Genomic DNA, 15,692 nt, shown 5'->3' with positions numbered 1-15,692 from the left:
ATTTCGGTGCGAACAAGGAACCACCCGATATTAGAGTTAATTGGGTCCCTCAACAACAGCAACCCTCAAAGGCCATATGTAGCTCCAGGATGCAAAGCCACCATATTTAGATCTTTTTCTCGCACTCCTTCACTACTTCTGAAAACGCCCTTTCTTTGCTTCTATTCTACTCCAAAACGAATTTTGTGCTCCTCAAGCTGCTCCAAAATGCTGAAAGATAGTACCACTCCTCATTATCTTTTATGCAACATACCTGTAGGAACTTCCGAGTCAATAGGAACAGTAAGTCATTTACATTCACTGTGGCCAAGTAAAAAAAACTAATATTACAGGTTGAAAGCAGTACATTTACATTTTTGTAGAGCACTAACGCTGCAGTGACTGTTGGAAACTTCCTTCATTTCAGTTGCAAGACATTATAACATAAAATTTGATGCTATGAGCATCTACATTTGTCACTGGGATGCAATGCACAAAGCTTTACCTCTCAGGCACACAAATGATGCTAGTCATCAGCATAAATCAGCATGTTTCGGCATGTTCAAGACCTGGCACCACTTGCACCTATGTAATAATCTTGGTGAGAAACAATGCAATACCTATATTTACCTACCCAAGTTTTACGCGCAAGCGTAACTGCCCAGCTCTTAAGATCAGCGGTGTCTGTCTGAAGCCGCAAAGCAAGCGAACAAGGAAGGCGCGTGGGGGTTAAGAAAATAGCGTGCAGGGGAAAGTATTAAGGAGCGCGAGCGCACTGCAAAGTAGCGCCACCTAGAAGTGTGTAGGCAACGTTGAGTGGCAGCGGGAAGGTCAAACGAGGCAAAGCGACGCGGAGGATGAAGGTAGGAAGAGGTGCGTTGGGTTGACCTCCTCTGGCTGTTGCTACAGGTGTTTTCAATGAGAGAGCGAGAGAGATGCAAATGAGAGAAACGTAGGGAGGTTAACCAGAGTTAAATCCTCTGGTTTGCTACCCTGTGATACAGACGTACCGGGATAACATTGTCCTCGCGCGCCGTATGCTGTGCATGCGAGTTAGAGCGTGCGACGGTGAGCCAGCGGTGGCAGCTCAATCTCGCATGCGCATGGGAGGAAGCACATGAGATTTTCAAGGCGGGGCGTTGTACTTCGGCCGCACACGGTCGCATGGCTTTTATCTTGAAAGCTGCTTTGGGGGCAGTCTATGTGAGATAGTGGGCCGACAACCTGTAGCTTTGCGTGCGCAGTGTTATCACCCCTCAGTTTGCGTTGAAACATGATTTCGCTCGCTGCTGCTGCCACAATTCCTCATTCGAGCGTTTTGACGAGTGTCCGCGGTCACCGAGTGTGAAGTGTTCATGTTTGCCTGCGTGTGCCGACACCATGCTAGTTCATTTAGTTTGTCAGCTAATGTTTACAAGGGTCGGGGGGTTCTACTTCGGTGACTGCTGTGTATGGCGCGGCCGTGCGAGCCCCGTCTTGAACACGATCTGCAATGCAGACAGTGTAGGCATTTAGGTGCACCGAAGGCCGATAACGTCTTGTGCTATAGCACCAAAAAGCTTGCACATCACCTGCGTTCACTAAGTGAAACCTCACTGCAAATTTTTATTCTAGATATATGGAGCAGGACTAACTGGATGTGCACAGTTCCTTGCACTGCTACACAATGAGAAGCAACACAGTCACAATTTTCTTTTAATGTAAGGCAACACACCAATGTGATGAAAGCTTTAAATGTTGCCACATGACATAAATCACCACAGCTCAGTCTCTGCGAAGTGCCAGCTGCTCCTCTTTGATGCCATTCTTGTCAATAATATTGATGACAACTGAGTCTCCAGTGTAGATATCTCTCTCAGCAGCAGAAATGAAAACATCTTTGATGATGTTCACAGCTCGCTCTCGAGTTGGTGGCTCCAGCGTCACATTTTCCATGTTCTTGAAACCAATCTAACAAGGAATAAATAGATATCTTTACTGAAGTATAGCCAAATGCTTGCCAAGCATAGTTCAACTATGTCACAACCGTGCATCAAACAGACATACCAAGAAAAGGTCAAAAGTGACTTGCCTGGTTGTCCAAGAGTGGCTGAAGTAAGGCACTGGAGGAGCCTCCTGCTCTGTACTGCACCCTTTCAGAATGACCAACAGGGTCATAGCAGTATATGCACCCTTTACCTGCATCAACAAAAATATAGCAGATATACAACATTGTGGCCAATGCAGTGCAAATTGTAAGCTGTATAGTCCCATAAATCATTGCAATTAACATAAATGAGAGTCACTTTTTCTTCACTTCTTAAACCTGCTACTCATCTCCCCATAAAATTACAGGAATGAAGGTTCGAAATGAGCTACCCCTACAGTCTATTTTTCAAGCGTCATGCTGATACACAAGAACAAGCTACCAACTTTGTTTCGGTGCAATCTCAGTGCAATCATAAAAACACATTCGTTGCATTTGATGGGCTGTGCAAATGCACAAATATTGTTTACACTCCATAAACATTTCAGAGGTCTTTTCAAACTACCATTCAAGCATAAAAAACTTGAGCAACGCTACAAAAAAAGTACAAGCGTTTAAACAGTTTCGACTAGTGGAACTGCCTTCATCAGGCTTTGAAAAAAAGTGCCACTTCAGCACCGATATTGAATATGTCAGACAGCATGGTGGATCCATTCTTAGAAAAAGAAGGAAAGGAAACATGTAAGAAATTAATAATACAGAGAAGAAAACAAGTGCGACAGTGATTGACTGTTTGTAGGCACTTTAACAGCTTTGAAAATCTTGGCAAATCAGTTCAACAGAAGCCCGCAAGGTGGAGCAAGGTTCATGAAAGGGAAAATTGCCATCCACCAGACTGTAGCACGAAACTATACAGTAAATCCAATACAGATTTCTCAGAAAGATAGCTTATTTAATTTTTCTTTTAACTTTGACCTGGCCTGGGAATCGAACCCAGAACCAACGGCTCTCCAAGGCAGTTGCTCTACAACCCGAGCTAACCAGGAGGCTAGCCGATCGCAGACCAAGAATGAATAATTCGAAGCACACGTATTTTGTAGCTTCATGCTAGTCGGGTGGATGACAATATTCCTCTTCACGAACCTTCCTCCACCTTGCCAGCTTCTGCATAACTTATTCGCCATATCCAGTGTCATTGTTCATTAAATGCTCGATTAATTCGCCTTCGCTTTGCAATCGGTTAGCCCCATGGTTACCTCAGATGGCAGAGCAACCGTCCTAGAAAGGCATTGGTCCCGGGTTTGATCCCCAGACCAGGACGAGTTTTTCAACTGCGAAGCTTTCTTTCTGAACTGCAAGCAAAATGGGAGCTGAAGGCGAAAGTACCACACAATGCCCACCCTTTGCCCAAGGGGCTTCCGCAGGGCGCACAAGTCCTGGTGCACAAAGCCAGGACGGGTGCAGCACTCACTGAAGACGTCCTGGCTAAGTGGCGCGCGCGCGCCCGCCGCTTCAAGGAAAACACAAGGTCATCAGAGACAATGACTGGACAATGAGAACGAAGAAACTGAGCCGAACGTGATGTCGCCACCAGTGACGTGCAGTACATGCGACACTGGTGCTCGTCAGACAATCAGGCACCATTTGTGGGACTGTCCCGGACTCGCTATAGTAATAGACAAACACAAAGGATGCGGCATTACCTCACTGGAGGCATGGACCACGCCAACCCCTCAGTTCGATGCCCGGCAAACTATGAACTCTTTATGGGAGTTTGCGCGCAAGGCCAGCTTGGCCAGTGTTACGGTCTCAGGGTGGTAAACATGACACAAGGAATGTTTGAGTTAGGAAAAGCCTTTATGGGGCATGAGCATAAGAAAAATGCATATATCCAGAAAGCACACGTTGCCAACCCAATGGCAAAACCCTAACATACGACAAACTATATACAAAGCTAGTTAATTGAAAATATTGTCTTAAGTCCTCGCACACGACGTATTATGAAGTTGAAAATATTTACATAAAGTCTATCAACATGGCCACGTCACCTCGTCGTAGACTCGACGTCACTGAGTCCGACGTTCGGTCCACGGTTGGCCTGGTCGGGGTCAGGAGGGTGGAGTGACCTAGGCGCCTGGATCGTAAGCTGCGGATCGTAGCCACAGGGAATCCGGGAAGCGGCACCGTCAGCTTGTAGCTGCGGCTTCCGACTCAGCTCGCGAGTCGTGGCCGCGGCAGCTGAAGAACTGCTTCCACTAGGTTGCCGCCGTCTCCGCGATCCACCCGTCCTGTTCGGCCTCCAGCCTCTTCTCCTCGCCTTCGTCCCAGAGCGTAGCTGGGTCGCCCTCTTCGGCTACGTGTCCCTTCTCCCATTGGCCACATAGCTGCGCGTGCACTTTTGCGCTTCTTCTGCTTTCATATTGTATTCTTTTATTCGTACGCTCTTAGTGTCTTCTTGTTTTCTTCTGCTTTTTTTCTTCCTTTATTGGCTGGCTATGAACGTGTAGGTTAGCCAGCAGGTTATGAACGCGTAGTGTTTTGTTTGTTTTTTATTTTGGTTTTTTGTATTTCTTTGTTTATGATCCCCACCATTGACCGGCACCCGTGCATAGGCCACTGAGCCATCCTTTTCATTAAAGTTAGTAATTCTCTCTCTTCTCCCTGGGAAACGTGTACTAGTTTTCACTATTGTTCCGTTTAGCTTGTAGAGCTCAATATACATAAACCCACATTGGATTTCCTTTCTAGCTTCATGTTACAGTCTTGTGGATGACAATGTACATTGAACATTTTTCAAGGCAAGTAAAATTTTAAAGAATGCACAATGGTTACGAGTGTGTAGCGTGAATGTTCAAGCGTTAGCTGTGGTGCAAGCTAGGCATTTTCGCTCACCATCTCTCAAGCTTGCCAAATCGCTTGGTCTGAAGGTCCTGCTTCAGACGTTACATTTCAGTGTAAAGGATGCCTTATACGTAATGGTTTAAACTACTACGCTCCTCTCCAATGCCCGAGTGCTCAGCAGCTTTCTACGCATAAACTGACGCAGCCATGGGATGAATGGATGTTATGAGCGTCCCCTTTAGAGCGGGGCAGTGGGTTACACCACCAAGCTCTTGCTATTATACTGTCTAATGTCCTACCTAGGTTAAAGCAGAAAAAAAAGAAAGAAAACACAATGAATTCCCATAACTAAATTTTCTGACCCCCTATTGTGAACTTTGTTTTTGTATGTCTCCATTTTTTTTTTGTCGTTTCCCTACTTTTCTTCCACCAATCTTCCAATTGCCTCTTACTAATCTCTATTACGGACGTGTTTACTTTCCTCCTGCTCTCGCTGAACCCAAGGGCTTCAAGAGTCCAGTGGTGCCTAAGTTGACTGCTGGGCAGATATCTTCACATTCTAATAAAACATGCTCCATCGTTTCTTCAGCTTTAACGCAGCAAGCACATGCTTCTTCTTCCTTCTAACCTTGCTTTATAGGTGCGTGTTCTAAGGCATCCTGATCTCGCTTCGAAAAGTAATGAGCTTCCCTTTGAGTTATCATAAATTGTTTCTTTCCTGATTTCGTTTTTCTCTCTTAAATAGTGACTCATGGCAGGTTTCTTTTCCATTGCCGCCACCCATGAGGTTATTTTAGCCTCTCCGACTTTTTGCTTGACGTTCTTTGTTGCTGTGTTGCTCACCCTACAGGCCACATACTTGCTGGTAAGCTTCTTAGTTCTTTTTCTCCACTGTGAATCAATGTTTTTTCTGTACAAATACTTCAACACTCTCCCAGCCCATTTACTTTCTTCCATATTCCTCAGTCGTTCTTCATAATCAATTTTACTGTGAGCTTCCCTCACTTCAAAACTTGTCGAGCCCATGTCACCTTGCACAGCTTCATTTGTACTCTTCCTGTGAAGCATGGAGGGCAATGCCATCTGGTGTTGTTGCAGGGAACCGAGCTTCAATGGTTCAAGCCCATCAAACCCAGACCTTCGCTTCCGTCAATTTGGGTCGCAATGCCACTGATGGCGGCGTGTGGCATTTTTACCACCTGCTAACAACCAAGCTGCTTATGGTATTCAAACGGCCATCATTCTGGTGATAGTATTACTGGTTAAGCTGGATTCACATGCGAGGGCAAAATCTGGCTTAATCAGCAGGCCGAACGGTCACATGGTCATTTGATGCAGGCCGCCACCAGACAAGGCCGCATTCACACGGTGGTAGCGTGCTCGTGGGATTCAAACCGATCCGCTTGTTTACTCTCAACTCCAACCCTCTTGTGCTGTACCAAAGCACTGGAGGTGAGGGCATTCTTTGCTGCCCCTCACTCCGATTCTTATACCCCTGTCACACGGGCACCCGCGAACTCCGTTGAGCATGAAACTCCCTAACGGAGATTGACGGCAATGGAGTTGCGGCCGTGCTACACGGGACAGTGCGAGCTTTCGACGGGCGCCGCACGGGGTAGAAACGGCGCTTACTTCCGCGTGCAACTGTTCACGTATACGGTCGCCGTTAAAGTAATCTGTGCGTATTTTTTTAACGCAGTACATAATAACATAAAATCACAGCGAGAAACTTTTCGGTACGTTACCGCAAGACTTTTGTTTTTCAAGCATAGCGAAGTTGCAAGCGATGCTGGCCACACTGCGCGTTTGCTTTCGTGTGTGGGCAGCGAGGGTCACGTTGTTTGGTCGGTGGGCTTCGAGTTGTGATGCCGCTGTGTAATCGTGCGTGTCTGTGTGTTCGCGACGATAATGTGCCGGGATCGCTCATGATGTGTGTCACCCGGAGAATTTACCCGTGCGGCTTGAACGACACCACGTGCGGCTCGCGTGCTTATAAAAACAAACGAAATGGCGGAACGACGTTTCCCGATGCGGCATGGTGAAGTATTGGTGTAGAGGGTACAGTCACTGCTGCCCTCAAAAACAAATTAAACTTCCATTATGTGGCATATATCTCAAGGCAAAAAGAATAATAGTGCTAAAACTTATAAATTAACCAGTTACGACGATTTTACTAGCGTGGTTTCTCTGCGGAACTGTAGCTACCTGGGAACGAGAGTACTCCATCCAACCGTAATGGTCATTGCCGAACTCCCTTCGCCCAAAATCTCCATTTAACTTCCTTGGCACAAGGGAGACCGTGTGACAGGGAGCGCAACTCCATTGGCTTAAAGACGAAGGAGTTCAATGGAGTTCGCGGGTGCCCGTGTGACAGGGATATTACCCTTGTGTTTATGGTCAACAAAACAACAAAGGAAATTTTCACCTTTGCGGGTCACAAACGTGATTCCACAGCCCATGTTGACAGACTTGATGCTGACTAGGCTAGACAGAGGACAGACTGCCAGACAGACATACGGAAATACCAGCCAGCATTTTCAATCAGGCCTGCAGGCGGAGAGGGCCAGATTTGCTGAGCGCAGCATGTTTTGCTGATGCACGTGTCACATGATGCACTATTCGCTTCGAAACTCCCTGCTCTGTGCCGTCATCTGAATCAGCTTTTAAAGATCCCATGAAATTGGTGCTGCTGACAGTGACGTGTCTATTGTCTATACAAAACTGAGGAACAAGCTAAGAAAAGCTAATGCTTTAAATTAATGTTCTTTTTAGTGAACAACACTGAGCAGGGCAGGCTCGTTGGCAAAGATGTGAGGGAAGTGAAGGGAGGCAAAGTTCTGCATTTGTTTGAGCAAGGAAGGAAATGGGAGAGGAGACATGTTGGAAAAAAGGGAGAGGGACAAAGTGGAGCAGAACCAAGAAGAGCACTGTCACGAAGGAAATCAGGTACTTTTGATGCAGAAGGGCTAATTTTAGTTCCTCCCCATGCTTCTTAAATTGTGCAGATTTGAAGCAAATTCTGTGTCTGTGACCTTGGGAATAGGGGATGCTTGTTTTATAGTGGTGGGGCTAGTTGAAGTGAACGTATTGCTGACGATCTGTTGGCTTTTTAAACAGTAAAGGCTCATTCACACCGGCGACTGACAGTGGTCGCGCGACCATTTTGGGCCAGTCGCTCGCTGCTCGATTTTTCAGTCGTTCGACCGTGGTCGCAAAACCGATAAACCAATCAGCGGCGCACCGGAAGTGATCTTTCATGTGTCTACATCCGGCCTCCTTCCACGTCGCGGCAAATACAAAGTGCACGCCATTATAGATTCCGAGAGTTCTCGCTGAGAATGATAATCTCCGGGATTGCGACTCGCGGGTCGCGTTCAGCCGGGCTTGCCGGTGTAGACATTAGTCGCTTTTGGTCTATTGTTGATCGCGAGCCGCAAATGGTCGTGCGACCTTCTCAAGTCACCGGTGTGAATGAGCCATAACATGGAGATGCGACCTCTGCACAAGGACACGGTAACGTCTAGGAAGTGAACACTATTTTGGAAGAAAGTGTGCGTGAAGTTATCGTCAGTTTGACGAGTGCCGAGAATTAAAATTAGAAATGAAGTGCAAGAGGCTTTGCTCACTGTGGGCCTAGACATATGATACATCATCTAGGAATCTCCAGCAAAATATTTGTTCTATGAAATAATTTTTAAGGTAGGACATTTCTAATGATGCCATAACAATGTCAGCATAATTAAGAGCCATCTTGGTTCCCATAGCAGTTCTGGTGATTTGCAGATAATGTTTGTTGTCGAATTCAAAGTTGTTATATTTTAGTACTAGATCCAGAAGAGCTTCAATTGTTCCTTTTCATAAATGGGCAAGTGAGCTGGATTTGGCATATGTGGAAACTGTGGCAGCTATGTCCTCTGTGTGGGCTATGTCTGTCGACAAAGATGAGACCATCCATAGTGAAGAATTAATCACTGTCAACCGTTTTCTTCTCAGCTTGACTCATATCTTGCAAGTTCTCTTTCCTTCTTTCTTTTAAGAACCGACCAACCATACTGTCTGACAATGCCGGTTACCCAATTAAAGCCGGTACACCGGTTAAAACTGTTGAAATTAAGCACTTTTTCTATTTACCTTGTGTGTGTATATATATATATATATATATATATATATATATATATATATATATATATATATATATATATATTGAGAGAGAGAGAGCAAGCAAGCAGGCTTACCATCTTCGTCGAGGCCCGCCAGAATGTTGGAGATGTAATAGGGGAAGAACCTCTTGTTATAGAGCATAGTGACAACAAGTTGAGCCACGGCAGGCGTGCTCATCAGCTTGTGGTGTTCATGCAGATACATCTGCGTAAGTGATGTTTAAGGTTAGAACCAATTTTTTAAACGTACTAGGTGTGCAGACATACGTATTTACCTTCATTCGCGCCTCCAGAAACCGTGTGAACGTGAGAATGTCACACCAGCAACCCGTAGAACCAAGGACACATTGGTTGGACCTGAATTAGAGGTAAAGATTGTCGATTGTGCTTAACAAGAAGTACGGGAAACGCTGTTATGCCATGCTCAGTAGCGACTGCTTACAGCTTGAACAGCTTCGACTGCTCTCTCGTGTGGATCTGGTATCCGCTGCTCAGACGACTATCAGACGCGATGACTGCAAAGTCTTCCCCTGCAACGGCCACGATGCTCCTGCGAAAACCGAAAGCAAACGTATCCCAATTCTGGAGCAAACAAAAGCTGGCGCAAGCAGTAAAGTAGTCGTGGTGCTGAGAAGCTTATTGTGCTTACCCTCCGTTATCGCTGTAAGGACTGAAATACGCTTGCTTAGGCCCACCATAGTAAGAAAGTACAGGTTGCTCAGTTAACACATCCATGTTAAAGATGAAATGCTCGCGCACTACAGGAGCGATTTCCCTCAACGCAGTCGTTGAATGCCACTACGCGCGCATAGGCGACCACCGCAAAACTGCACGAGAGTGAGTTGACTTTTTCAGTTCGTCCAGCCTTGGCTACACCGCCACGGAAACGTAGGCCTAACACCGGCAATCAATATTACACAAACATAATGTAGGCTAAAATTATGGTTAACTCCATTTTTAATTTAGGTTATAAGTTACTTATATAACGTTACTATCGGTGTACGTGTCAACTGTCTACCAGCTACCTCACACAATGCGCTGCCGCCTTCTAAAAGCGCCATCGCCATCATGAATAGTTCACGCAAAGAAACGAGACCGCAAAGAAAACCATCGTGAGTACCTCGTGTACGCATGTGTACGTACCAAACGAAAACCATGGCATAGTTGCTTCCATGGTTGGTTCTTTATTCTATGGCATAGTTCATGGCACAATTAGGGCATGGAAGGAAATATTTTCCATTGTATTTTCCGTCCTCCATGGTTAGCATAGTTCATAGGCGCAGTTGGTTAGATTGGTTCTTTTCCATGGGCGCAGCTGTATGCTATGACACGGAGGAAGTAAAGATCGTTTTTTTTTTTTTTTGCCTTTCCTCCGTGTCATATGGTAAGTTCAAATTAACATGATCGTAAAAAAACAGAACACCTCTGAACACATATCCATACAATGTACCGTTCTACTGTCGTACCATTCATCGGCTGGTTGTTGGAAATCTCGTACTTTGTTTTTGCTCTATCTGGGAGACAAGATAACGCAAACGACTGGTGCGCCGTTGGTGGTCCTGTCTCCGTTTTTTTTTTTTTTTTCCCCACACATAGTGACAGCCACCAACTCGCCTATTTCATCGCCTTTTTGTTTGCAAAACTCTCGTGATGTGCAGACGCTAATACCGTGCCGTGGGTACGTTACCAGCGCCTGCACCTCCGCTTTTCACCCCTGCGCTAGCAAATGTAGGATATATCGAGCTCTGCAGTTTCGGCGCCGTTGTTTTGTAGAGTAATAGGGTGGTTTACGGTTTCGGCTCGTTGGGTTGTTTGTAGACAGTGAAAATGCGAAGCTGGTTGACGCCAAACCGTTCCGGCACCGAATTGCTATGTGCAATAGTCGACTCGGCGGACCACTGTCTCCAAATAAAGCTAGCAGACGTAATCAGGATTGAGCAAAACCTGCCGGAAGTGGCTAGATGTTGGCAGCAGCACATTTACGTCGACAGTAGGGCTGTCTTCTTTGAATATAACTGGTAAAAGCTGTCTCTACTTCAACACAAGTCAAGTGAAACGGTGCTGCATTTCCATGAAGCACCCCATCTGTCGGGAAGAGAAATTTCCGCCAAAGTTTTAAAACAGTCCCAGCACTTGTGGCAGATTGGGCCATTTCCAAAGGAGTGACGTTTTGCTACATTTGACAGCGTTGACTTACTGACATTTGACTATCATGCACAGCTGAAGCAATGGTATGTGGTGCGGTGCGTGGTTCAGAACAGTATATCATTGGTTATCACTAATGGTTTTATTTCAAAGGAGAAGTAGACATAAGGAGTCCGATGTGGTTGCGTTGACGTCTTTGTGAAGCCTGGAAAACGTGGATGTCCACTTGAGTCGCATTGCCGATTTGCCCTTCAGCTAATCCGCACCATTTCAGCCCCAATTCCCACATTGTCTGAACTCGGTACTATAAGCTTGCCACAAATGGACAGAACATTATGAACTTGCACTGCCACCCAACTGCATGCTTGAAAATTCACATGCAGCAGGTTGCCATTACATACATGCCATGTCAAATAAAATAGCAGTGCTGCTGAGTACTCATGGACAGTCCCCGTCAGAAATGGCTTAACCACTGAAAAATTGTATAGTGGGCATCCTCTGCCTTTATTTTCTCTCCGAATATAGCTGCTTAGGTACCTGCAACGTTTTGGAGCATTTGGGGAAAAATTGAGAAAACTGTACATGAAACCCCGACTTGCCATTATAAATTTGCCACATGTAAAGGCTTGGTCTGTTTGGCCTAAAATTGCGATTTCTTTATCTCGCATTCTTTTGATAGCACATGTCTTAAGCTTTCAAAAGCGTACAGCACTTGGATGTGCACAACTTCTAATATCTGAGGACTCGAGGATAAAAAAAAAAAAAAAAAACTTCAAACTGAAAGTCAAGCTAAACAGCAAAGGAAAGACTGCAGAAATGGAGATCGGCTACAGTAATTTTGACCGTGAAAAACTATAATCCTAGCATATTTTGACAAATCGCAGCTTGGCACCTCTTTAGTTGCATTTTTCTCTGAACGCTATTTGAAGGCGCTTGTACCGTTTTCTAAAACATTGCTGGACATATGCTACTTAAATTTTGTGAAGATTTGAGCTAGTACCTAGTACAACTTTGGAACTAGTATAGCCACCTGCTGATGGGAGTTTTGTAAACAAATAAAACATCTCGTGGTAGTTTTATTATGACAGAAAAAGAAAAAAAAAATTGACCCAATTTGTACACGTACCTTGCATGACTCGCGACTCCTCCGATTGCAATTTTTCCATTCCACCTTTAAAATTCTCACCCCTCAATATTACACAAACATTCACTTCTGCGAATAGTAGCTGTAATCTGTATGGCATTCCAGCAAGTGGATTCAGGGATTTCTAAATGGGAGCTACCAAACTGCTCCACAGTATGCTTTAGTATTAATGTTGCACTTTCTGCTAACTTTTAATAACTGCTTCATAAAGAGGATCTGCATTTTATGTTCAGCTACCAGCAGGTGAAATAGACACATATTTCCACGATGCTGCAGCAGTCTGCACAAAGCAAGCCTTCGTGAAGCAGGCACAGATGTGCGATACCAATAACGTTCCCAGATTTTTCTCTCCTTAATGCATGCCTTCACCCATGATACGAAAGCAACAAAATGAAGCTGTTGCATGGTAGCTCATGTTTGCAAAGTAAATTGTAGATGGTTATTCCCCAATGTACAACAATGCAGCTTAAAAATTACAATATTTACTCGTGTAAGTCTAGCACTTATTTCCCAAAATCTTGACAAGCTCACGTCTTGCACAAGCTTTACTTGCCCTACTTCACATCAGATTTAGTTGGCCTGGACCGAAGACCACATAACTATGCTGTTAGAATAATATTGGCACCCTTGTTGTCTGGTACAATGAGTGCATAAATTTGTGAGGCCCTCGTAAAAAGGCAGCAAAAGAATTTTATGCAAAATATTTGTGCCGACCAAAAATTCTCGTCTGCTATGGTGAGCAAGTTCTGCAGCCCTTGCTATGAAGTACCTCCAGACTTGCATGAAAAACCATGAAGCTTGACCTTCACCAATGCTGAGCTTTCAGTTGTATTTAAAGCGTCCTCTCGTGTCATTGCAGATGAGACTATCCTTGACGTACTCATCCGACATAGTTATGGCAACATTGCACAAGCTGTGCTCATAACTTTTGTATCTACAAACATTTTTGTCATAAAAACTGCATCCCATAACATGTGCATAATGCATTACCAGAATTTTCCCTCCAATTGCTTATAGTGTCTTTTTCTAACAAAAATATATAGCAACTGTGTGAGAGAGCTATAAGAAATGAGTTGGCCATAGGTGCAAAATTCATTGAAAGTCATTTTTATTTAAGAGTAGGTTTCAAAAACTACTTTTCCTCCTAGAATTGGGGCAGTCCAACTGGAGAGGTAAGGCAAAGTACAAGCTCCAAGAAAATGATGTTCAGTGTGAACATCTTGCAAGCAGAAGCAACGAGCCAGCACAACCATCATCCTCTGGCTTACGCACCATCCACACAAATGGCTGCAAGGTCTGGCAACCACGCAAGTGAAACTGGTTCGTCATTGGGTTCAGCCACATCAATACTGGAGGCCTTTTCAAGTCGCTCGCTCGAAGGTTCTTTCCAAACTTGGCAAGAATAACACCAGTGAATGCAGCTAGCTCTACTGTCTCCGTGAAGAAATAAATATCTGAACTTTATATTTGTTAACCACAACCATGTTTTCTCATCTTGGGTGAGTGTCGAGTATTGTCACAAGTGATCTGAGAAAATGTTGCTCCAAAGTTTTAAAAAGACTGGGAAGCAAAATTGTAAGTAGTATTTGACCACCTATGACTACAGCTTTGTCCAGCAGAGGGCATGAAATCACCCATTTCAGTGGGTACATCGCAGGCAAAGTCCTTGCCATGATACTACAGAAACTGGAGTTACTAAAGAGAACAAACAGCGAAACGCCACCAAATGGTTGTACGCCACCACATTAAAATGGGAAGCAGGTGCACAACTATGACTAGTGCAAGAGACTGAACACACAAAAGCAGTAGAGACAAGGTACTCGGTGGAGTCAGTTGAGCAATGCAATTTTCAGTCTCCACGTTGTAGCTTGCTCTCATAAGGCTTGTTTGACAAGTTGCTGCTGGCACACTATCCGCAATAGCATTACTCGCCTTCTTTTTTACTGTATGGCAGCACAGTTGTTTTCGCGCAACAGAATGGCAAGGGGGATTGGGTGACTCTGAAGATGTGAAATCCTGGTTGCTGATGCTATGCCAAAGAGCTAGGATTGCTGACAAATGCAGAGAAAACCACATCTTAAATCACATCTGCATAGCATTGTCATGGCCTCAAGAGTTACTTTTAAATCCTGCCTCTGAACCAAGTATGCATCAAAAAAGAAAAGTGAGCCAAAAGACAGATGGCTTTACTAAGCTGCTAAAAAATTCGAGAGAAACTGAATACAAAATTACTGGCATACTAATGCACCCTATAACCATTTGTGCTACTGCGTCCTTTAAACTGCTTCTATGACACTAAAAAACCACTAAGTGAAGGCCAGAAACTGTGCTAGTGCTAAGGATCGTCCCTAATTAAGATTAACAATGCTAGCTGATTATATCGAGTTCCTCGATAACCTATTTCAAGTAGAAAAGGCATGCACAAAATGGTCAAAGCAGGCATTCATGAGTCATTTGGTGACAAAGTGCCAAACAGCTGCAATACAACTGTTTTAAGTGAAAGGTGAGCCTCTTCTGTTTTCATGCACTTTTTCTGCTAACTTCAAGTTGTTCTCTAGAGTCCTGTATGCCTGCTACAGTTCTGTAAAACAGCATGAACCTAATGCCAAACTTGACATTGGTAACAGTACTGTGTACTGCTGCCATTAGCCAATAGTGAAATATTGGCCATTACATCAGCAGAATGCATTCAGGATGCATTTTTCCGTAAATGTGCATATACTGTGAAAGTGTTAGAATAATAGCTGCCATCTAGTAACGTCTGCAAGTTTAACAAAGAACTGATTGGATGTATGCAAATTAGTAAGCCTCTAAAAAAAAAAAGGAAAAGAAAGTTATGACACCTGACATTTTGGATGATGAATACTAAAACCTAATCTAAATAAAAAGCACTAACAAGTCATTAACTACACTGCTTTAGCTAATGCACAACAGGTACCTTTACTCCAAAAAAGCCAAGGCATTTATGTTGCAACTTAACCTGCAATGCGCAATTCAAATGGTCCTGTAATAGGTATAACAAACTTAAGCAAGCCAGACAGCTTAATAGCATTGTGGAGCAAGAACTTTATACAAAAGTAGTCACTTGAATGTGTACAGCCATGACTGATGCCTCTGGCATAAAACTATGCATACTTCATGGAGAGTGGAAAAGATAAGGTTCTCTTGCACAGCCCCACATATGTAAGCCAACATCACCAGCACGACCCAAAAAGAGCTCTGGACAGATGCAATTACTGTGCCACGCACGTCTCGGCATAAAAGTTTGCTGTGCACTGGCCATACCCCAAGTAAACAACCTTTGTAAATGGTGAATGTTCATCAAGTAACATGGCAGGCAGACTTGAGTGAATACACTTGAGGACATTTGAGGAAAACATATTAGAGCTAACAAAATGGAGCAGAATTCGACATGACTAGAAAATAACAAATAATTCAAAGCTTCTATGACTAGCAA

At 44.3% G+C, this 15,692-nt stretch overlaps 1 protein-coding gene and 1 long non-coding RNA gene across 2 annotated transcripts; one reads left to right on the top strand and one right to left on the bottom strand.

Moving 5' to 3' along the window:
- Positions 1-1,660: 1,660 nt before the first annotated feature.
- Positions 1,661-9,822, bottom strand: Prosbeta6 (proteasome beta6 subunit). The gene is made up of 6 exons (XM_065437398.2): positions 9,596-9,822; positions 9,389-9,496; positions 9,222-9,303; positions 9,022-9,151; positions 2,051-2,157; positions 1,661-1,929 (listed from the first exon to the last, which is right to left on the bottom strand). Exons 1-6 carry the CDS (start codon positions 9,679-9,681, stop codon positions 1,744-1,746), a joined length of 699 nt encoding a protein of 232 aa, XP_065293470.1. The 5' UTR covers positions 9,682-9,822; the 3' UTR covers positions 1,661-1,743.
- A 114-nt stretch (positions 9,823-9,936) lies between these two features.
- On the top strand, positions 9,937-13,709 carry LOC135906160 (uncharacterized). Its single transcript, XR_010565659.2, has 2 exons — positions 9,937-10,058; positions 13,384-13,709. It is a non-coding gene; the product is annotated as an uncharacterized lncRNA (long non-coding RNA).
- The last annotated feature ends 1,983 nt before the right edge of the window (positions 13,710-15,692 follow it).

The sequence above is a fragment of the Dermacentor albipictus genome, chromosome 1 (genome assembly GCF_038994185.2).
Source record: "Dermacentor albipictus isolate Rhodes 1998 colony chromosome 1, USDA_Dalb.pri_finalv2, whole genome shotgun sequence".
In the NCBI taxonomy this organism is placed as follows: domain Eukaryota; kingdom Metazoa; phylum Arthropoda; class Arachnida; order Ixodida; family Ixodidae; genus Dermacentor; species Dermacentor albipictus.
Note: the sequence above shows the minus strand (reverse complement) of the source record. Positions and strands in the feature narration are given on the sequence as shown.

What these genes read in the sequence shown, in the direction of transcription:
- Prosbeta6 (XM_065437398.2), bottom strand. Translation starts at nt 9,681, where the DNA reads ATGGATGTGTTAACTGAGCAACCTGTACTTTCTTACTATGGTGGGCCT. An exon ending in CCTTACAGCGATAACGGAGG is followed by an intron (nt 9,497 to 9,595) that starts GTAAGCACAATA and finishes CGGTTTTCGCAG; the next exon opens with GAGCATCGTGGCCGTTGCAG. An exon ending in AGCCACTCTTGGACAACCAG is followed by an intron (nt 1,930 to 2,050) that starts GCAAGTCACTTT and finishes ATTCCTTGTTAG; the next exon opens with ATTGGTTTCAAGAACATGGA.